Raw genomic sequence first — 22,257 nt, forward strand, 5'->3', positions numbered from 1 at the left:
ACAATTTGCCAATTATTTCATTGTGGTTCCTCCCTAACTCTCTCTCCCTTCTGCCTAGCAACTTCATTTGTTAGCCCATTTTGTCATGTGAGGTCAGGACGATCGAGGCTGTGAGCAGTCCGAACTATAGGTAGCTGTTCTAAGGGTCTGTCTTACTGGTGGGAGGTGGGGGAAACCACAAGTACTCGGGACCTGGAACCAGAATCTCAATTCCAAACTGTAATCACGAAACTAGACTGCTGGCTGCTGTCGCATGTCCTAAGACTCATGTACAATCTTTCCCACACCCTCTCATACCATATCTTTGTAGAAACATTTTATGTTAATGTTTTAAAATGTGTAGTGTGTAGTTTGTGCACAACTGTGGACTCCAATGAACAAGTGCAGATGTGCTGGTAATGCTTAGGGAGGGGTGGTGGGAAGATTGTTGCTCGAGATTGATCCAACCCCTGGATTAGTGGCCGGACTACACTAACCACCACCAGATGTGGGAGTATGCGATATGACGCATTATCAACAAGTCCAATGATCATCGCCTTCCTACAATATACATCTTACTCTTTGCTCCTTCACCAATCCTCAGGTTAATGCTTAATCTGTGTATGACCACTTAATTGCAAAGACTCTGCCCCATTTATGGTTGGGAGGGCCTTTGGAAGCAGATACGCTTTGAGCATATTGCAGTCCGGCGGGGGAAGTTGTACAGGTCATTTTAGTCGACCAGCTTTGCATATCTTCCATCCAGAAAGCAGGAGCTTCTGGGACACACCAAAGCGACAGAGGAAGAGGACGAAACCAACATGGCGAAAGCGATATATGTGTCCAAGGTCTTCGCCGTCATCACGGTCACCCTGACCGTCTCAGCCATCGCGGGAATCATCACCATGATGATTGTTTACGAGGCTCAGATCGCCGGGATGGATCCAACACCTCGGCCAACCACCCTACCTCCAACTACGCTCCCCACAGGCCCTCCACCGGACATGCGGCTTCCTGGGAACCTGGTGCCCAAAAGCTACAAGCTCTTCCTCCAGCCTCATCTGTACCCCAGCCTTAACATGAGCGACGTCAACGCAACGGACCAGATCAATGTCTTCACCGGGAACTCCACTGTGTTCTTCCAATGTGTCGAGAAAACCAAGACCATAATCCTTCACAACAAAAACTTGACACTTCTCGGGCTGATTGTGACCGACGGCGACTCAGGAAAGCTGCTCCCCTTTGTCAAGTACTTGCAATACGACGATTGGACCGATTTCCTCGAGATTCAGATGTCTGACGCACTTGCAGAAGGCGGAAATTATAGTTTGTTTGTGGATTTCCAGGGTGAGATGGCAGAGGACTTGGAAGGTTTGTATGTAAGCACCTACAACGAAGACGGCCTAAAGAAGTAAGTGAGAAAAACATCTTTCATGTACGGGACGCTTTAGAGTGACAAATATTTAGATTGGTTCATATAGTGGCAATGGCAATTGCCATTTATATTTGTAGGTATTAAATCAGAAAGCAATTTACACCTGTGTGTAAGTATGTGTGTGCACATGCCTTTGTGTATGTCCATTATAGAGAGAAATAGAGAGTTATGGAAATAACCATGAAGGCAATTGGTGTTAAACCAGGATAAAACATATACCACTGGTTACCTCACAGGGGTTAAAGTATAATTGATTCCAGACACGGAATTCGACAGTAAAACCCTAAGGTACAAACCGCCTGGATGCTGGCTTCATTCCTCCTTTATTTCCACCAGGGCATTCACCAGCAGATGCCTTCTCTTCGCTCTGTATTTTAGTATTTTTTTCCTTTTCATCAGTCAAATGAACAATGGGACGATTTCTGAGAATTGTGAAACTCGCTTACCATGAAAAGGAGCTGTGTCCAATGTTATAAGTAGAACACATACAACAGAAAATAAAGGATATAAAAAAACATACAAAACTAATCTAAATTAGATTGAACAAGAATGACCAATGAAATTAACTGCAAACTGAAAATTCTCAATAAACATAACAAATACTTCATGTCCGAAATGATAATCAAGGTATTCCATACCCCGTCAAACAAAAAATATTTTATTCAGTGTTATCAATGTTTAAGGACATTCAAGGTTTGTTAGACTTATATTATCTATGATATTGTTCCTGTGCTTTTTTGATATCCAAAATGCAATAGTCTCATCATCCTTATCATATTGTCTAAAAAAACCTGATATTATTATATCGTTGTTTACACAATATCATTTATACAATATCATTTGTATCTATGAATTACATTGCATCATTATTGGTTGGATTGTTATTAACATTCGCAATCCAATAATTTTCAGACAAGGAGGTTTATAGAGCATGAACATAAAACAACTATGAATTGTTTGCTAGAAACATGAGGAAAACATTTGGTCCTGACGTCAAGCCTTTCAAGGAAACCTACAAGTTCATTGCAATGTAATGCTCATGTGATAATGATTGATCATAATTATAATGATGCCCATAAAGTGACAGATATGAGGGAATACATTCACACGGAAGAAACCAATCCCTACGGGAACAGGGTGTTTCCCCATTCCTGATTCAAACAGATGTTAATTGTTTTGTTTAGAGTCTTCCAAAGTAGGCCTACCCATGTGACTGGAATCAAATCAAATCGAAATAAAAAGACGCATGAATGTTTAATGTGATGGCATGGCAGCTTTAACAATAGGTAATTAATTGTATACATCTTGAGATCTATGACATAAAGTCACGGCAAATCAATAATATTTGTATTAGTTCTTAATCACTGTTACAGTTGTAACATAATTCACACATTCATACCAACAGGCCACACATGCCCTTGCCAATTAAAGAGGCTTCGTTCTCATCTTAGGGAGGTATCCTGAGCCTAGGGAGGTGTCCAGCTCATTCAGGAAACCATTCATCATGCGTCAATTCTAGAGATACGAGCGGTCAAGATGTTCGAGAGACCCAGACGCTCAAGGCCACAAAAAACAAGTGTAATGCCAACACATAGCCGCAAGAGATCAGCATAGAGAACACATACGGGTATCCAGGAGGCGGGAGTTCAGCACCATGCTTAGCCAATCAGAGCACATAACTGAGTCCACGCCTGCCCAGTATTAAAGTCCCAACACATAGCCCAGGGGGCCAGAACGCTCCAGGTAATGCATCCTTCAGATGCCCTACTAAGTGTATCTCCATGCATGCCTAATTTTGCCTATACAATTCCCCTCCTTTTGCTTAATAGAGACTAGAGTAAACCTTTACCAAATAAAGTGGGTTAAAAGCGATCCTGATTCGAGTACCTTTTCCAAAGAACACGACACAGTCTCTGGGGGCTGTAACTAAGGGCTTCAGTGGGGGCATTTTATGGCACTCCTAACCCCTGGCCCTCCAAAGAGCAAGAAATATCTCCCTACTGCTAATTAGAATAACTCCCTAATAATCAAGGAAGAAACCTTTGGAAGGAACGCAGAGTGAAATGGGTGTCAAGACTCATAATGCACAACAGCCTGATGGTAGCATAGAAGCAAAACTGTTAAAGTAATTGTAAACAATTATCAAATAGAAACGTAGTGGTGTCCCTCACGGGTCTGGCTATGTTTTGTTTTTATTGAAAGAAGGTGCTGGTTTGTGGGTAAGCATTTAGCATATATATGAACTATCTATAACGCAACTCCACTGGTTACCTGTTAAGTCCCGGATCAAGTTTAAAATCTTCCTACTCACCTACAAGTCCCTGCATGCTCTGCCCCCCCGTTACCTCCCTGACCTCCTTCATCCCTACACCCCCCTGCGGTCCCTCAGGTCCTCTGCTAAGGACCAGCTGGAAACCCCCCGCACCAGACTCAAGACCTTTGGGGACAGGGCCTTCTGCGCCTCTGCCCCCACTCTGTGGAATCTGCTCCCCCTCCATATCCGCTGTGCCACTTCAGTGGAGTCCTTCAAAAAGCTCCTGAATGCACACCTCTTCTTAGAGGCCTATGGCCTTTAACCTGCCCCCCCCCCCCCCCCCCCTGTGTACACCTCTTGTAAAGCGACCTTGGGTACCTTGAAAGGCGCTATATAAATTGAATTTATTATTATTATTATTATTATAACATATCTATGACATGTCTTCAGATTCATCGCCAGCACCCAAATGGAGCCCACCAGCGCCAGAAAAGTTTTTCCTTGTTTTGATGAACCGGCGATGAAGGCTACATTTGATGTCACCATTATCCACAGACAACCAACGATTGCACTGGGAAACTGGCCAAAGTCTGGTAAAAAATAAATCAAATGACGATACTACTATAAATATCTGACGTGCTGACATTATATTTGAAAGTATCACGTCCTCTCATGACGTTTTACTGTGTGAAACGACTAATAATGTACATTTTCTTTAAGTGATGACTGAGTTTACCAACCAACCCTCTCACTTCCCACTGTAGGTTCGCGCTTAATAGACGACGACTGGTCGGCCACCACATTCTTTGCCACAAAGCTGATGTCCACATACCTGCTGGCCTTTTCAGTCTCAGAGTTTCCTTATACCGAAAACCCTAAACCGAACGTCAATGGAGTGAAAATCAAAGTAGGTTTGCCACGGATAATAGGGCTTGTACATCGCAATGACAGCCTCCATTTCGGACGTATAGGAGCATAGAGGCGTTCTTGATGGTTATGATGTTTTAGTCCTTGTTTAGTAATTCATCGGGACATTCTTTGTCATTATGGGGGGGACATTGATTTATTTGAAACTGACACATTGTTTCTTATTGCCTGGTATACCAGACTTTCGTACTTCATTTAATTTGCACAGACAGTCTGGCCTCTCTCCATTGACAAACATTAACTCACTTGAAGGCGGGCATCTGTTGGAGTTTAAAACTATTAGATCTGCCCAGTGCCATTCTGCCATAACCAATCCCTAATGTTTTACTACAACTCAAACTAGCGCACGACCACCTCAACGTCATTATTGAATTGAATTGAAAAAGGTTTTATTTCGAGCAAGTAAAAAATAAAATAAATGAAACAAGTGGACAGATACAATAAAGTAATAATACACACAAGGAAAAACACAAAAGAAAATAAACTGTCTTACACTTGCTTTACCTGTTCGAAAAGGGGTGAGAAGAAGAAAACTTATTTAATCTGACCCCTTCTCCCTAATTTATTTATCTATAATGAGTATTAGCTTCCTTATTAATGATATAATAATCATAAAAAAATAATTATATATTAATATATATTAGTTTACAATATGATACAATTCATTACCACTTGTGTATTTATCTAATAATATTGTCAAGTTATCTTTTAATAATATCTGATTAAACATTCAATATTATATAAATACTGTCAAATATATACCAATATATGCATACATATAAACATATACACTATGTTAAACACCTTCTTCATCCCTGTACCTCGTAAAAATCAATTATTTGTATTTTATTTTAAACTGGTTAATGTTTGGACATTCCTTGATCTCCCCACTCAAACTGTTCCATAGTCTTACACCACATAGGGCCTATCAAAATATTTTCCTGGTCGTACGGAAGCTGTTCACTTTGAAATGTATTTTCCCCTTAAATTATTATAATTTGTGTTTGAAATTGTAAATAATTATACTTGAAGAAAATACTTTTGTTTTGAGAATTCTTAATTCATAATTGTTTATTATATTATTCTCAGCCACTCCCTCTGTGTGCTGATTTGACCGGCAAAATGTGACCGGAGATGACCCGCAAATATACCGCAAACTCAAACGTAGACTACTGAAGGGAAATTAAAATTGAGCGAAACGTAGGCGGGCGGAGCCAGGCTATGTTTCTTATGCGTGACGTGGCAAAACAAAGTTTTCATTCGCCTCTTTGAAAAATTTCACATGAATCTGATGTCCAAGCCCTTTAGAAATATTTTCTGTCCAAATGAATTAAAAAAGTATACATTATTTATTAATTCAGATGCTAGACCCATTCTACTAACCCATCCTATCCAAACATGTAACCGTTTATACAGTTCAGGCCACTTTAGCTATAACTAACCAGGCAATAGTGTATTGGTGGATTGTCAACAGAGGAGAAACCAGAAAAGAAGTTCTAGGTTTCATGGCTTTATTTAAGTTTTATTTATCCAGGTTTCATGCTTTCATCGCTACAATGTTGTATGAGGACATCAATGTAACCCATGTGTAAACCATAGGCTATACTGTATGTGATTATATTTGTTTATTCATACAGACGTACGCACGGAAAGAACTTATTGAAGCTGGACACGCTGTGTATGCAACAAACATCGCTGACAAGCTTCTCAACTACTACGTGAAACTATTCAACATTACTTACCCTCTTCAAAAGCTGGGTAAGGCCCCTGCATGAAGATGGGATGGCTGAATGGTTGAATGGATGGACGATATGTAATGACGATATTTTTATCTATCAGTATATTAACATATTTAACATATTTACTTTCTGCTGTCAACAGATCAGTTTGTTGTGCCGGAACATCGCGCTGCAGCCATGGAGAACTGGGGTCTAATCATGTATGATGAGTCTGCAGTGCTGTTCGATAGCAAAACCTCAGGTCAAAGGCAAAAAGAATGGATTGTGGAGATTGTTGCACACGAGCTGGCCCACCAGGTAAGAGAGTTTGAGTAACTCATCACCGAACACATGTGCGCAGACACAAACACACATATATATATACATATATATATGTGTGTATATATATATATATATATATATATATATGTCTGTGTGTCTGCGCACATGTGTTCGGTGATGAGTTACTCATCTATATTTATATATATATGTAATAATAATATATATAGAACTATTTATATCCATTCTTCTCCCCCACAAACAGTGGTTTGGAAACCTTGTGACGATGAGATGGTGGAATGACATTTGGCTGAACGAGGGCTTCGCCACCTATATGGCCAACCTGGGTCTCGCCCAGGAAGAACCTACCTGGAACATGGTATGGAAAGATGGATCTTTTTCATTTCTTTCTCACATCCTTTAAATCTTTGGACCACACTCTGCTTTAGTTTCACGACAGCTGCCATATAGAAGATGAGAAAAAATGTTTTTAGTTTATATTTATAAGATGGAATAAGTCTTTGTGTCCTGTGTTGGAGACTTCTATGTATATTTTGACTCCTGTTTTGTCTTTCCCCAGAAACAAATGAACGAAATGAGGCAGCGACAAAATGCATTCGAGGTGGACGCTCTGAACTCCTCTTATCCTCTCAGTTCTCCTGCAGTTGACATCCAGGATCCTGGTCAGATCGACGAGATGTTCAGCAGCATCTCCTACTTAAAGGTAGGTCACGCGACGCACAATAGACATGCAGGGACAGATGGACAGCACTGTGGCAGACAGAGGTGTGTTAGACATGGGAGGAAGCAGTGCGAGGCTGACGGTGATACGGGCTCTCCGTCTCCGCAGGGCGGTGCCGTGCTGAGGATGCTGGAGGACTTCATGACTGAGTCATCGTTTCAGAAAGGGATCAAAGTAAGGGATGACCTCTTACCTCTGTCGGTTAGCAAGCGCATTCATAAGATATTAAGATGACCATCTAGTGAATGGATCCTTGCTGTTGAACGGCATCAAACCAGAATTGCCTTCCAATGTTTTAGTTTTACTCTTGGACCCCTTGCAACCCTTTGAGGACGTGCACTTATAAATCCAGTTGGTGTAAAAGCTGATTCAATCGTTACTTCTTTTGAACCTGCACAATGGATAGCTGCCTGGCTATTCCCTTCAAGGCAGAGTGTTCAGGAGTTTAAATGCTTTAGGATGTGTTATGTGCATCATGTATTCCCTTTAATAATTTCCCTCTCCCTCACTCTCACTCTCACTCTCTCTATTTATCGTAGATGTATCTGAAGGAATTCCAGTATAATAGCGTCGAAACAGATGATTTGTGGGAATATATGCAGAAGGTAACTTCTACATTTATTGATTCTGATTGTTGATTGTTTCTTTAATGCTATCCTGTTTCTACACTGTAAACATGAACGTATAAGCTAATAATGCCCTGGGACAGGTGTATGTGAATGGTTAGCTGGGCACAATAAGTAAAATACATATATATATTTATATATTGTTTTTTTTCCAGGCCTACGAGGGAGATAATGGCGTCTATGATATTCCTGAAGTGATGAACACATGGACCCAACAGATTGGGTATCCTATCATCACCATCAACACCAGCAATGGAGAGGTCTACCAGAAGCAGTTCACGCAGGACCTGTCAATAGAATCAGGGTATGTTCACAATGTCTGCTTAGCGACTGGAACTGATGGTTAAGGGCGCAGCCCAGTTGGCATGGTAATTCTGCCAAGAGCGCCTCTGGGAAAATGTTTCAAGTGCACAAAGTTTGAAGATGGTTTACTGTTCATAATGAATAAATAAACCTTGGAGATTAAGACATGTCACAGAGACGATTTCCCACTTTCAGGATATGCCTTGATTCATTATGCATTAGCAGTGGCTTCCAAATTGCACCTTTATTGTGATGGAACTGTGATAGGAAAGATAATGATAACTTAAAATCATTTAATTTTGTATAAAGTTAAGTGGTCAGTAACCACATAACTTTAAATTGCCACTGCCGCCATGTTTTGTAATTGCTTGTTCACCACTATAGAACATGCATGTTACACAATTTACCACAAGCATCTTTTTGTTTTATTTTGAGCTTTTCATTTATATATTTGTCAAAAGTGGTTCTTGTTGTTCATTTGTTTGCGTTATCATTCCATTCATTTAGTCAGGTATGGCAAATCCCGATCAGAGTTATGTCAGAGACGGCTAACCCCTCCTTTGTCTTGCTGACCGACGGTAACCCAGGTAACGCTTACATATTCCAAAGCAATAGGAAAGACAATATTGATGATACTAATAATAATAACGATACGTATCCTCAGATACTCTGCTAATACCTCATAATGGTAGAATACATTTATTCGGCATTGCACTGATTGTAATGTATTAAAATTCATGTTAATAACAGCTAAACCAAGAGGCTTTCAAACCAGTGTATTATGAGTACCTGCATGCCACATCGATGGCTTATTCTTGTGCATCACTTCACCTCACGTCATATGGCAAATCACCTTGGCATCGCTTCCAGGCAATAGTGATTTAAAAGACTGCCTTACATACAGACCGTCGCAGCAGCAACATTTTTATTGTGCCTTCCCTTCCAGTAAGGATGGAGAATTTCATCTCCAATGGAGGAAAGTGGATTCTGGCCAATGTCAATGCTACTGGATATTACAGGGTGAACTACGACCCAGAGAACTGGAAGAGACTCATGGATCAGCTAGAGAGCAACCCCAATGTAGGTACCATGCGGTTAGTTTGCAAACTTTTGAACAGCGGATTAACCCAACTTTATGTTGATTTAGAAAGGACAATGTTTCTGTTTGCAGGCTATACCACTCATGAACAGAGGACAACTTATTGACGATGCATTTCACCTGACCAGGTATTGGTACTTTCCCAAATTTACAATGATAGACTTAACCTATTATTTTTTCTGTTGTATTTATAGGCCTAAGGTACTTATCTATAACTATTATGATATTCTCTTTCATGTTGTAAATTTTCCTAAATGAAATAAACTAAATAGAGTTGTTTTTGATTAACAAAAAGCGTCAAAGGTTTACAAGAAATGTGATCAAATGTCATCTTGAATGATCCTCAGGGCCAAAATGGTGAACGTGACGCTTGGACTGAACACCACTCGATTCCTCCAGAATGACACGGCGTGCCTCCCCTGGTCCACCGCCATCCAGAACCTCAACTACTTTGTTGAGATGTTTGATCGCTCCTTGGTCTATGGTCCCATGCAGGTTTGTGTGAATAAACACACACACACACACACACACACACACACACACACACACACACACACACACACACACACACACACACACACACACACACACACACACACAGTCTCTCAAAACACTTGTTCCCATTGTGCCGTTCAACACTCACTATTAAACATCATGGTGTTCAGTGAGGCAGCACGTCAGGAATGAGGCCCACCAGCTCGTGGCTCCATCCTCAAATGAAGGGAAGAACGACTACGATTGCAATCCAAATGAAATGCAAATTGGTCTTTCTCTCTGCAGGCATATATGCGAAAGCTGGTTACGCCGCTGTATATGCACTTCCAGGACTACACAGACAACTCAACAATTCCAATTGAACTTTATCAGCAGTAAGATACAGTCTTTAAATACAATCTTGTGATGTGCTTAGATATGCTTTCTATGCACACAAAAGGTACCTCCCGCTCCCGAGGTGGCCCAGTGCATGTCTGCAATCCTGTGAAGGGACAGAAATAGACACTCGATCATATCAAATAAAATCTGAAAACAAACCATGTCCACTTGCAACAAAACTATCTTAAATATGTGAAATAACATTTTAAAGCAGAACCACACAGCACACCTGCTAAAGGTGCATATTGCAGTTATCTCATATTGTGGGTGTGCCCATGGATGGGCTTACACAAGATAAAGCTTGTCCAGGCTTCCGTGGTGTGGTGTTAACTTTATTAATTTTGCAGAGCAAAGGAAATGCCAATGAGCATTGTCCCATAAGCGTCCCCCTGTTGTTTACACAGTAGAAATGTTGTTTTTTTCCAATGTTGATGGAAACCTGTATAAAACCTTTTGAATGGTTGCATAGACCTTAGATCATCGTCAGGAAGTCAAGCACCATAATTTAACATAAAATACCACGTTTAAGCTCAGAAACACGTTTTGGTTCAAAAGTGCTTCTCTCGTTTTTGAAAGCCTTGTCAACACGTACAAAAGTTGGCCTCATAGCACATACTGGCATTTGCTTAAATCCTATGCCACAATGAAACGTGTGATTGTACATAGTAGGGCATTTGTCTCATAGCTTGCCTGAAGATTCAGGCCCTTGGGAGTTCAGAAGATATCATACATTTTGCAAACATAGACACACATGCGTTTCCCAGCTCAATGGTCAGCTGTTATTGATGCAAGTGACAATTTCCGCTCCACCCAGTGATTCATACGAGATGTTACATTGGAATGTGAATTATCCACAGGCAAAATCAGCTAAATGCCATCAACGTGGCCTGTTCAAACGGACTCCCAGAGTGTGAGATCATGGCTGTCAAGATGTTTAGGAACTGGATGAAGAATGAAACTTACAACAGGTACAAAAAATATATATTTTTTGTATTCATATACATCTATGCATGCATTTAAATCTATATATTCAAGTATTACCTTTTGTACCTGTGTGTGTGTGTGTGTGTGTGTGTGTGTGTGTGTGTGTGTGTGTGTGTGTGTGTGTGTGTGTGTGTGTGTGTGTGTGTGTGTGTGTGTGTGTGTGTGTGTGTGTGTGTGTGTTTTGTCTGACAGCATCCATCCCAACCTGCGGCCTGCCATCTACTGCCAGGCGTTGGCTGCAGGGGGGGACATGGAGTGGGACTTTGCGTGGAGGAAGTACCAGGAATACACCATATCCCCAGACAAACACCTCATTGCTCATGCACTCTCCTGCACCAAAAAGATATGGCTGCTTAACAGGTGGAATTTATAACTATGTTCCGAAAAATCTGCGATAGAAATCATTAACTCCCTTTCAATCATTTAACAAGTTAATTTCTAGATGACTATTTCCCGGCATGTCCGGTCAACTTCTTAAAATGCCGTGGCAAGGCTGCCAATTAGTTTTATTACCATGTGACTCACCGTCTTACTGTTTTTTCCTTCAGATTACTGGAATACACACTGGACCCTGAGAAGATACGCAAGGCTGATGTTTTCGAGACCATTATGAATGTTGGCGCAAACGCAGTGGGGCAGGGCTTGGCGTGGAACTTTATCCGTGCACACTGGGAAACCTTTCATGAGGAGTACGTTTTTTACTCCAGAATTTTTATTTTTATTATTTGTATAATCCTGGTCAAGCTTGTTGCAGATTCAGCCTTGATATCAACATCGTTATAATATTACATGGGAAGTATTCCACAACAAAAATGCCCAAAAGGTGTTGTTCCAAACACCTGTCACACAAAACTGACCTAATTGTAACTGCTGTCACAGCAAATTATTTATTTGGGAATGCTAGTTTCCACCCTCCTCCTAGCTGTGGATAATTTATATATATTTTATTTCACACAAAGCAATAAGGCCAGACACATGTCCAGCTATGATTTTGAGTAAGGCATAAGACGCCATAAAAATTGTATCATGCCTGAGCCATAGCTGATAATGAGCTGTACTCGTCAGGTGCAAAGGTCTCAAAATTTGCACAGATTATTATCTAATCCTGTAATATTTGCAAACTGTTTATTTTGTTACCAGGACGTTCATTTATTGTTTTAATTCTTTTGATCACATGTGTATTTCCTGTCCCTCTTCCCTGGTAGACGTAGAATGGGTGTGAGTATTGCACTTCGGGAGGTCACCAAGAGGTTCTCCACAGACTTTGAACTGCAGGAGGTGAGAAAGTTTTATAATTTGATATTATATTTTATATCAACTCATGACTCATTCACTTTTCAGACACAATCTTTTGACACACTGTATGAGTACTTGAATGTAATGTATATAAACTCATACTTTTTCATAAGGGCTACAACTTATGGGCTATCTAATGTTTATTTAAAATGTATGTGTGTGTGTGTGTGTGCGTGTGTCTGGTGTGTGTGTGTGTGTGTGTGTGTGTGTGTGTGTGTGTGTGTGTGTGTGTGTGTGTGTGTGTGTGTGTGTGTGTGTGCTTATAGTTGAGGCAGTTCCAGGTGCTGCAGAATGCAACAAGTAACATGCTTATGAACCAGGCAATAGAGCAGACCCAAGCAAACAACCAGTGGGTCAAGGAGAACAAGCAAACGGTACTGGAATGGTTCCTGGCAGAAACAGGCTCCGAGGAGTGGTACAGCACATAATCTTTTTAGCAAGCCTTGTATAGAACTGAACTTTGCACTTTCAAAAAAGGAAAATAAAAAAATGAAACTTGATGTACCAAAGTTTACATGCAGACTTTGAACAAACCATTAAAATCCTGAGTGATCAAATCATAATTGTTGCAATATTTTTGTCCGATGCCAATACACTGTTTTACTTGGCAATACATGAATGCAATTTCATGCTGTCATCAATGATTCCAGTATGCTTAAATTGAGAGGATGAACCTACTCTGAGGGATCAATCAATTATTTATCTATATTCTATATTGAGACCCACAGGTGGAAGTCCAGCTTAATCTATAAAGAGTCATCATTTGTCAGAATTCATTGAGAAACACTGTCAGAATTCATTGAGAAAATTATACATTTAAAGTGGCACAAAGTAAGATTTTGTTTGTTGAAGAAATTATTATAATATGTAGTGATGTTTAAATACCTGTCATTGTGTCTGCACATACTGAGGTTAATAATAAACCTGCACTTATTACTGGCATTAAATACACGCCTAGTGCGGTAATCACTGCCTATTTTTGTACTTTTGAAAGATATAAACGCTAGCTACATATTGCAAGTAATTTCTCTTAAATCAAGCAGAAATCAAGACATAATGGTACTTTTTTTATTGTAATAAAAAATGTTTTGTAGCAATGAAAACAATGTGTTAGAATGATGAACTAAATGGAAGAATTGGGTATAAAAAGTTTTATAATAAAAAATGATATGCAAGGGTTAGGGTCTACAAATGTAGACCCTAACCATATACAAATGTTGATCATCCTCATCCTCATCCTCATCGTCATCCGCTTATCCGGGGTCGGGTCGCGGGGGGAGCAGCTCAAGCAGGGGGCCCCAGACTTCCCTTTCCCGGGCCACATTGACCAGCTCTGACGGGGGGATCCCGAGGCGTTCCCAGGCCAGTGTTGAGATATAATCTCTCCACCTAGTCCTGGGTCTTCCCCGAGGTCTCCTCCCCACTGGACGTGCCTGAAACACCTCCCAAGGAAGGCGCCCAGTGGGCATCCTTACCAGATGCCCGAACCACCTCAGCTGACTCCTTTCTAAGTAAAGGAGCAGCGGCTCTAATCCGAGTTCCTCACGGATGGCTGAGCTTCTCACCCTATCCCTAAGGGAGACGCCAGCCACCCTTCTGAGAAAACTCATCTCGGCCGCTTGTACCCGCGATCTCGTCCTTTCGGTCATCACCCAGCCCTCATGACCATAGGTGAGGATAGGAACGAAGATCGACCGGTAGATCGAGAGCTTTGCCTTGCGGCTCAGCTCTCTTTTCGTTACAACGGTGCGGTAAAGCGAACGCAATACCGCCCCCGCTGCTCCGATTCTCCGGCCAATCTCACGCTCCATAGTACCCTCACTCGCGAACAAGACCCCGAGGTACTTGAACTCCTTCACTTGGGCTAAGGACTCATTTCCTACCCGGAGTAAGCAATCCACCGGTTTCCTGCTAAGAGTCATGGCCTCAGATTTAGCGGTGCTGATCCTCATCCCAGCCGATTCACACTCGGCCGCCAGCCGATCAAGTGAGTGCTGAAGGTCACAGGCCGATGATCCAATGAGGACCACATCATCTGCAAAAAGCAGTGACGAGATCCTCAGACCACCGAACTGCAACCCCTCCCCACCACGACTACGCCTCGATATCCTGTCCATGTATATCACAAACAGGATTGGTGACAAGGCGCAGCCCTGGCGGAGACCAGCACCCACTGAGAACGAAACTGACTGGCTGCCGAGAACACGAACACAGCTCTCGCTTTGGGAGTACAAAGATTGGATGGCCCTGAGGATAGACCCCCTTACCCCATACTCCCGCAGCACCTCCCACAGTTTCTCCCGGGGGACCCGGTCATACGCCTTCTCCAGATCCACAAAACACATGTAGACCGGATGGGCATACTCCCAGGCCCCCTCCAGGATCCTTGCGAGAGTGAAGAGCTGGTCCGTAGTTCCACGTCCGGGGCGAAAACCGCATTGTTCCTCTTCAATCTGAGGTTCGACGATCGGCCGAACCCTCCTTTCCAGCACCTTGGAGTAGACTTTACCAGGGAGGCTGAGAAGTGTGATTTCCCCCGGTAATTGGCACACACTCTCTGGTCCCCCTTTTTGAACAGGGGAACCACCACCCCGGTTTGCCACTCCTTTGGCACTGTACCCGACTCCCACGCGATGTTGAATAGGCGTGTCAACCATGACAGCCCCTCAACACCCAGAGCCTTTAGCATTTCTGGCTGGATCTCATCAATCCCTGGGGCTTTGCCACTGCGGAGATGTTTGACTACCTCAGTGACCTCCACCAGGGAAATTGACGACGAAACACCATCAACCTCGAGCTCTGCCTCCAACATAGAGGGCGTGTTATTCGGATTCAGGAGTTCCTCAAAGTGTTCCTTCCAACGTCCGACGACCTCCTCAGTTGAGGTCAACAGAGTCCCATCCTTACTGTACACAGCTTGGATGGTTCCCCGTTTCCCCCTCCTGAGGTGCCGGATAGTCTTCCAGAAACACTTTGGTGCCGACCGAAAGTCCTTCTCCATGGCCTCTCCGAACTTCTCCCACACCCGCTGCTTAGCCTCCGACACGGCAGCCGCTGCAGCCCTTCGAGCCTGTCGGTACCCTGCAACCGAGTCAGGAGTCCTCCAGGATATCATATCCCGGAAGGCCTCCTTCTTCAGTCGGACGGCTTCCCTGACCACCGTAGTCCACCACGGTGTCCGAGGGTTACCGCCCCTTGAGGAGCCTAAGACCCTGAGGCCACAGCTAGCCACCGCAGCTTCAGCAATGGAGGCTTTGAACACCGCCCACTCCGGCTCAATGCCCCCAACCTCCACAGGAATGCCAGAAAAGCTCCGCCGGAGGTGTGAGTTGAAGATACCTAGGACGGGGGCCTCCTCCAGACGTTCCCAGTTCACCCGCACTACTCGTTTGGGCTTACCAGGTCTATCCGGAAATGTCCCCCATTCCCTGATCCAACTCACAACCAGATGGTGGTCGGTTGACAGTTCCGCCCCTCTCTTTACCCGAGTGTCCAAAACATGCGGCCTCAGATCAGATGACACGATCACGAAATCGATCATCGATCTTCGGCCTAGGGTACTCTGGTACCAGGTACACTTATGAGTAGGCCTGGGTAAAAAAATCGATTTAATCGATTTTGGATCGATTTCGTTTAAATTTCACGCTATCGATTCACAGGGCATGAGATCGATTTTTTTTTTTTTTTGTAAATATGTTGAAAAAATATGAATTTAAGGAGTTTTATAATGCTTGAATATTTTATCTTAAATGGTATAATCTTTACAATGGTTATATTTATATATTTTAGGAAGATGGAGGCAGTTTTGTTTATAGTTGCCTGGATTGTCATTAATGTAGCCTACAAAATAAAAACATGTCTTTTGCAGTGTGTTGCATGGAGATAATTTCATTAATATATTGAATTAGGCAGGCCATCACGTTGAATAGAATGTAAAATCTTGCTAAGGATGTTAATTAACAGTCGCAACTACAAGATTTTAGTCACAATTAATGATTTTAGTGATGAATTAATGATGATAGCCTATAAATAATATTTCCTTACAAAATTATCATTCAATCTAGGAGCAGATGGAACCGATTCGGATTGAATCGAATCGAATCGAATCGAATCGAATCGAATCGTGATTAATCGATTTAAAGCCTTCAGAATCGAAATCGAATCGATTCAGGAACTTGGCCGTGATACCCAGCCCTACTTATGAGCACCCTTATGTTCGAACATGGTGTTTGTTATGGATAATCCATGACTAGCACAGAAGTCCAATAACAAACGACCGCTCGGGTTTAGATCAGGGAGGCCGTTCCTCCCCACCACGCCTCTCCAGGTGTCTCCATCGTTGCCCACGTGGGCGTTGAAGTCTCCCAGCAGAACTACGGAGTCCCCTACTGGAGCCCCATACAGGACTCCATTCAGGGTCTCCAAGAAGGCCGAGTACTCTGAGCTGCTGTTTGGTGCATACGCACAAACAACAGTCAGAGTTTTCCCCCCTACAACCCTTAGGCGCAGGGAGGCGACCCTCTCGTCTACCGGGGTAAACTCCAACACCGCGGCGCTCAGCCGGGGATTTATGAGTATCCCCACACCCGCCCGGCGCCTCACGCCCTTGGCAACTCCGGAGAAGAATAGAGTCCAACCCTTATCCAGGAGTACGGTACCAGAGCTGAGACTGTGCGTGTTGATCATAATGAAGTCAATACAAATGTATATCTATGATGTATATATTTGAATGTTCAATTAGTCTACGTAGGATTGTTTCAAAACTATAATTATAAACCGCGTAACATCTTTTCATTGCTGTTGATTCTCCGATAATCTTTCCCTGTGTTTCTATTTAAAGATTGGCTTATAGCCGGTTACAATGTTGAGTGCCTACAATGTTGAGTGCCTACAATGTTGAGTGCCTTCTATTCATAGCTTCTTCCGGAAATTGTCTTATTATTAAAAAACTTGTAGTTCTCAAAAGTGATGGGGTTTGATCATAGATGAGTGTGTTTCAATGTTTTATGTTTTATTACAGATGTATTAGTATTTTTTAACTTAACACACAACAGTTTCATAAATGTTCTCCCTTTCATGGCTTTTCTGTCTGGGCTTCCAGTCAAGGTTATCTGTGTTTCTCTTCTTGTATGTAATTGAATTGAAATGTAATTGAATGGGTCCCATCATTATTGCACCGGGTACAACCCACAATGCAACCTGAAAGACGACTGGGGGAGGAAACAGTGGAGCTCATGCCCATGAACCCGACCTCTTATTATGCTGAAGCCTAATCAAACAAAGTCTTTGTTTAAAAAGACAGTTGATTTGGCTGGAGGGAGTGAATCAGTGAAAGATCCAAATACTTGTAGAATGATACAGAGGAGTGTCAGCCAGCGCTCCACGAGGAACTAGAACGGCAGGGAAAGGCTCACGCTTGTATTTCTGCTTCATTCGTCCTGGGAAAGACAAAGCACAAAGATAGGTCATGTTGTGGACTCATGGGCATAACGTGAAGGAAACCATTTCACAGTCCCAATCAGCTTTCCCCACATATTTGCAGCTGTATATTATGCAGCTACACACTCAAACTGTTAAATACTGAGGGAACACACCTGCCTACCAGTACCTACCCAAGGTTAACGCAGGGTACACCTGTGTTAACCTCGCTATGATCGCTCTGGGAAAAGTGTCCCTGGACATGATGACTTCACCGGCATATTAGTCTACCACCCGTGACCTGGTGTATAAAGTATCAGACTCAGAATCATTGTTCATGGTTTGTCCCTCGATCACCTCTGTGAAAAAAGGGTCAGATTGAAGTCACAAGGTTGTGTTTACCCATTCGTCCTCCTCGGCCCCCGGTCCCTCTTCGCTGTTGCTCTGAACACCAGCTGCCCCTGCTTTGTTGGCCATGATCTTGTCCGTCCATGATGCGCCAGCGTTTTCATCGCCGGCGAAATTGCACTTTGTTACGTTACCGGCGTCCACCTGGGCTAACGAGACTGGAAGCACAGCGGCCCGTTACGTAACAGATTCCAATGGCAATATATTGTGATCATCGCAATGGTTTCCCACCCGGGGGTCAATTACACCTTTCAATTTGAAACAGGTTTTCAGTCTAAGATCAAACTTTATGCCTTCCCCGGGGTAGGATATAAGATTGCAGAATAGTGAAAGCAAAATCGAATAAATAGGTTGGAAACCACTGTTTTACAGAATTGCTTTGTCTGGCTTTAATCTTACATTAAAATTGAGGCTGTTCAGTGTTAATTACGGCTCAGATAAGTTGGGTGAACCTATGCTCAGGGGAAACTGCACCAGACACGACAACTAAGGCTGTATGGGGTGAGCAGCTTACATACACTCGATTACAAATCTGTCAGTAAGACTTCATAAAATGGTCGGGTCGATCGGTTGGGGTGTTTTTTTGTTTGTTTAACAAATGAAAAAAAACACAGAACAGTAACAGTAAGACACGTGGAAAACCAAGGAAGACCTTTAACCTTACAGATGAAGGGGCTGTTTCCTCTGGTCTTGAGGCGCACCGCCTGGCCCACCTCAAGCTCTGTGTTCTCCATCTGGGCCTCGGGGTACCAGAAGGCCAGGGTGCCGCCGCTGGGTGTGTGCTGGCAGGTTATCTTCACCAGCTCTGCCTGGTTCACCATGGCCGCCAGCTGCTGCTCAGACAGACGGTCCGACTCCCCTTTGGCCTCCGTCTCTGCGCAAAGGGACACACCGTTACATTTCAGTATGCAGTCGGATGCTTTTATCCAGAAGCAACTGACGATTGAATTCAGATACATGTCATTAAGGAGCCAGGAAGGGTTAAGCATCTTGCACTAGAATACCGAGGGAGGTCGTGGACGTTGGGAGTAAACACCGGAGCCACTACTAGCTATCGTTCCCACGTATTTTATACAAACCTAGGTGCTAGTTGGGAGCTTAGCAGGTCTAGGGATGGGGAAGTTTGGCAGCCCAGAGGAGAAGCTTGGTCATGGGCTGTGTCGTGACGATCGTTTCCCACAATGCATCGTGAAAAGTAGTGTACAACCGATTGTCACCAACCACAGTCAGGATCAGAAATGATGGATCCATGTATCTTTTTTAAAAACAAAAGGTAAAGGCCTAGCATCATCTTTAACTTAAACATTTTCAACGTCTTGCCAGGGAAGCAAGAGCAGCATGACTCACTTTCCTCTGTTTAGTAAGTCTGTTTCTTCCTTTAATTAAAAATTATTGAAATGATCAATGAACAAATAAGGACAGATTGATATTGTGTGGTATTTCCGCAGAGCTCTTAAAGGGTATTTCATCAAGTATTATTAAGAAGTTTTAGATGGAGAAGTGTAATAGGCACAAGACAAATCCATGAGTTGTGGCGTGAGAACATGTTGGGATATAGGATTGGGAGGAGCCGAGACGCTGATCCCATACGGGGAACGCATTGCGACACTCAACACCAGGGCCCTTTTTGAGCTTGTCATGGACATGGGGTCCTTAACTGGTGCGTGGACTTTGGACTGTTTTTGAGGACCAAGAGTATTGTGAAAACGTCCCCCTGGACAGACTTAAAAGGATTCAATAGTTGGACAACGGATATTGGCAAAGCAAGAGACGGGCCCGCCTTTACCTAACCCCTACTCACAAACCCTGTCCTTGCTTTGTGCAGAGGATCCCACGTGGGAATTCTTTCAGTTTGTTTTTTCTCAGTCCCTTTCCCTGTATCATTAAAGAATATATTTACTGGCGTGTTGCACCATAAAGACTGTGTTTCAAACCGATCATCTGTCTGCTTCTTATTTTGGGGGCTCAGGGTTTACTTATCCTTCCAACTTCCTGTAGGCCTAATTCTTTTATAATTTTGAATTGTTGGTTGGCTGAACAACTTTCCAGATCAGTACTTAATGATCAATAATAACTTACTGAAGGAGGACATTAGGTAACCAGTGTTGACCTTCCTGGTGTCACTGAAATTCGGCTCGATTTCCTTTCCACTGGGGTCAAACCTTCGCTGATGGATACGGGTTGGTTTGATGTACAATGCATAGAAACGCACCTGCCAATAATAAAACAGTAAAGGACAGTTAAAACATTAAATGCTCCGGTCTCTAGGTACGGGCCAAAGAGTCGATTCGGTTCCAGCAGTCCTGCTATATCAAAGCAGAACTTCTGTGGGCAGACGGTTCAGAGCCTCGGCCGGAAACTAAAAAATACATGGGGCAGAGTTACGCCTTGTTTCCTGTTTCGTTGCTGAGATATTGTACCGATTGTACTCACTTGCGCAACTGTATAAAGCCTTCAGTAGGGGATTTCAATGTTTTGTCCTACAGAGGACCTTCTACACTATATAGGCACTAACTTATCACCCCTTTCCCCCTTCAATGTATAGGTTTTCCCATTAGTTACCTTTAGTTCCTTGATTTGTCGTTCTAGTCATATCAGACGACAAGTTCATAAATTCCCTGGCTGGATTGACAAATGGATGGGAACGTTTTATTCTTGAGAAACTATCTAGTTAATTTGATGGAGTAAAAAGCTGCAGAAGAAAAGATATATAGTGCAGGTTTAAAATAAAGTATTTTTTGTTGCCAATGAGGAGTAAGTTCGATGATTGGTTATAATCTTGCAATTTTAGGACCTTTGTTTATGTTTTGCTTTAATGATGAAGGTGGAATCCAGCACTCTACCATTGACATCCCCTATTTATTCTGACACTCCAGATAGCGTATCTATCAGTCCGTACCTTCTGATTATTGACGTCGGTGATGACATGTCGGGAGACATCCCGAAGCATTCCCTCGAGAAGGACCCCCGGCCCGCTGGCGACAAAGGCACACGTCGTTTTCATAAATCAGTGATTTGTGAACGAAATCGACTGGGAGGATTACGAAAACAAACTATGTTCGTCTAATTCCTTACCTGTCAGATGCCGGGGGCCAAATGCTGTCTATTCTATCATTATGGACTGGTTTATTTTGCAAGGATGTGTTATGGTAAATTCTGCTCATTTTGAGATTAACTTGAGTTCTTCAAATGCTTCTGGAATTATCGTCCAACTTCCTAGTTTTACAACTTTAAGTGCGCTCGTTTTGTCAAACGCGGTTGGCCTATAAACAAATCATTGTGTTGGTGAACAATTCTTCTTGGACTGTAGATCATATTAGTTATCCATTCAGCAGACATTGGCTCTGTAGAAGGCCTATGCATGCATACGATGAATGATTAGCAGTACATTTATGGATAGTTACAACTTACAACCTCATAACTTTACATTTAGTCAGACAGGCTGCAACCTGATTTTGACCATAAGGGGCTCAGAAATAATTATGTATAGGCCTATATGTGCTTTCATTCTTTGTAACACTATTATACAAAAACTTTAAAAGGACCACAAGTTTGACCATGGATCTATCATTTCTGAAAATAAATAATGGGTATTTTCTTCCTTAAATGCATAATGGGGTTATTGTGACAATAAGTACACATCTTCCTGTGCTTCCCTTGCCTGCTGTGAACTTTGATGTTTGTGCAAGGCTCTTCTGAGACAGTTTGTACTTCCTCTGCTCGACTACATTAGTTCTCCTCCAACTTGTTATTGGTCGGCTTGCATCTCATGGTCGTAGTAGGGGTGCTTCCCTGTGTTCGGGGAGTCCGTGTGGGTTGTGGAGCAACATCCTGTGGCTGTGTGGTCGTTTGAAGAGCTGCCATGGGCTCCTTGGGACACCCGGGTTAATATGGTGGACAACTGATCCAGGATAGG

General features: G+C 42.7%; 2 protein-coding genes across 3 annotated transcripts; one reads left to right on the plus strand and one right to left on the minus strand.

Moving 5' to 3' along the window:
• Positions 1 to 572: 572 nt before the first annotated feature.
• anpeplb (alanyl (membrane) aminopeptidase-like b) lies at positions 573 to 13,078 on the plus strand. The gene is made up of 20 exons (XM_060061037.1): positions 573 to 1,390; positions 4,119 to 4,261; positions 4,433 to 4,575; positions 6,233 to 6,353; positions 6,477 to 6,631; positions 6,858 to 6,971; positions 7,173 to 7,316; positions 7,443 to 7,508; positions 7,874 to 7,939; positions 8,116 to 8,264; positions 8,771 to 8,850; positions 9,210 to 9,343; positions 9,435 to 9,490; positions 9,710 to 9,857; positions 10,143 to 10,231; positions 11,093 to 11,203; positions 11,412 to 11,579; positions 11,768 to 11,908; positions 12,425 to 12,497; positions 12,782 to 13,078. Exons 1-20 carry the CDS (start codon positions 801 to 803, stop codon positions 12,941 to 12,943), a joined length of 2,853 nt encoding a protein of 950 aa, XP_059917020.1. The 5' UTR covers positions 573 to 800; the 3' UTR covers positions 12,944 to 13,078.
• A 4,427-nt stretch (positions 13,079 to 17,505) lies between these two features.
• arpin (actin related protein 2/3 complex inhibitor) lies at positions 17,506 to 22,206 on the minus strand. Of its 2 annotated transcripts, XR_009527293.1 has the most exons (7): positions 21,417 to 22,206; positions 21,241 to 21,316; positions 20,421 to 20,553; positions 19,006 to 19,215; positions 18,336 to 18,499; positions 18,128 to 18,234; positions 17,506 to 17,953 (listed from the first exon to the last, which is right to left on the minus strand). XR_009527293.1 is itself a non-coding variant. In XM_060061042.1 (6 exons), the coding sequence occupies exons 1-6, from the start codon at positions 21,503 to 21,505 to the stop codon at positions 17,945 to 17,947; spliced, it is 681 nt and encodes a 226-aa protein (XP_059917025.1). In that variant the 5' UTR covers positions 21,506 to 22,206; the 3' UTR covers positions 17,506 to 17,944. The 2 variants fall into 2 exon arrangements, 1 of the variants encoding a protein (XP_059917025.1); XM_060061042.1 differs by lacking the exon at positions 18,128 to 18,234.
• Between the last annotated feature and the right edge of the window lie 51 nt (positions 22,207 to 22,257).

The sequence above is a fragment of the Gadus macrocephalus genome, chromosome 9, assembly GCF_031168955.1.
Source record: "Gadus macrocephalus chromosome 9, ASM3116895v1".
NCBI classification, from domain to species: Eukaryota; Metazoa; Chordata; class Actinopteri; order Gadiformes; family Gadidae; genus Gadus; species Gadus macrocephalus.

What these genes read in the sequence shown, in the direction of transcription:
- anpeplb (XM_060061037.1), top strand. Translation starts at nt 801, where the DNA reads ATGGCGAAAGCGATATATGTGTCCAAGGTCTTCGCCGTCATCACGGTC. An exon ending in TCAATGGAGTGAAAATCAAA is followed by an intron (nt 4,576 to 6,232) that starts GTAGGTTTGCCA and finishes TTATTCATACAG; the next exon opens with ACGTACGCACGGAAAGAACT. An exon ending in AAGAATGAAACTTACAACAG is followed by an intron (nt 11,204 to 11,411) that starts GTACAAAAAATA and finishes TTTGTCTGACAG; the next exon opens with CATCCATCCCAACCTGCGGC.
- arpin (XM_060061042.1), bottom strand. Translation starts at nt 21,505, where the DNA reads ATGAGCAGAATTTACCATAACACATCCTTGCAAAATAAACCAGTCCAT. An exon ending in TGGCCCCCGGCATCTGACAG is followed by an intron (nt 21,317 to 21,416) that starts GTAAGGAATTAG and finishes CTTTGTCGCCAG; the next exon opens with CGGGCCGGGGGTCCTTCTCG. An exon ending in AGGAAACAGCCCCTTCATCT is followed by an intron (nt 18,500 to 19,005) that starts GTAAGGTTAAAG and finishes CTGTGCTTCCAG; the next exon opens with TCTCGTTAGCCCAGGTGGAC.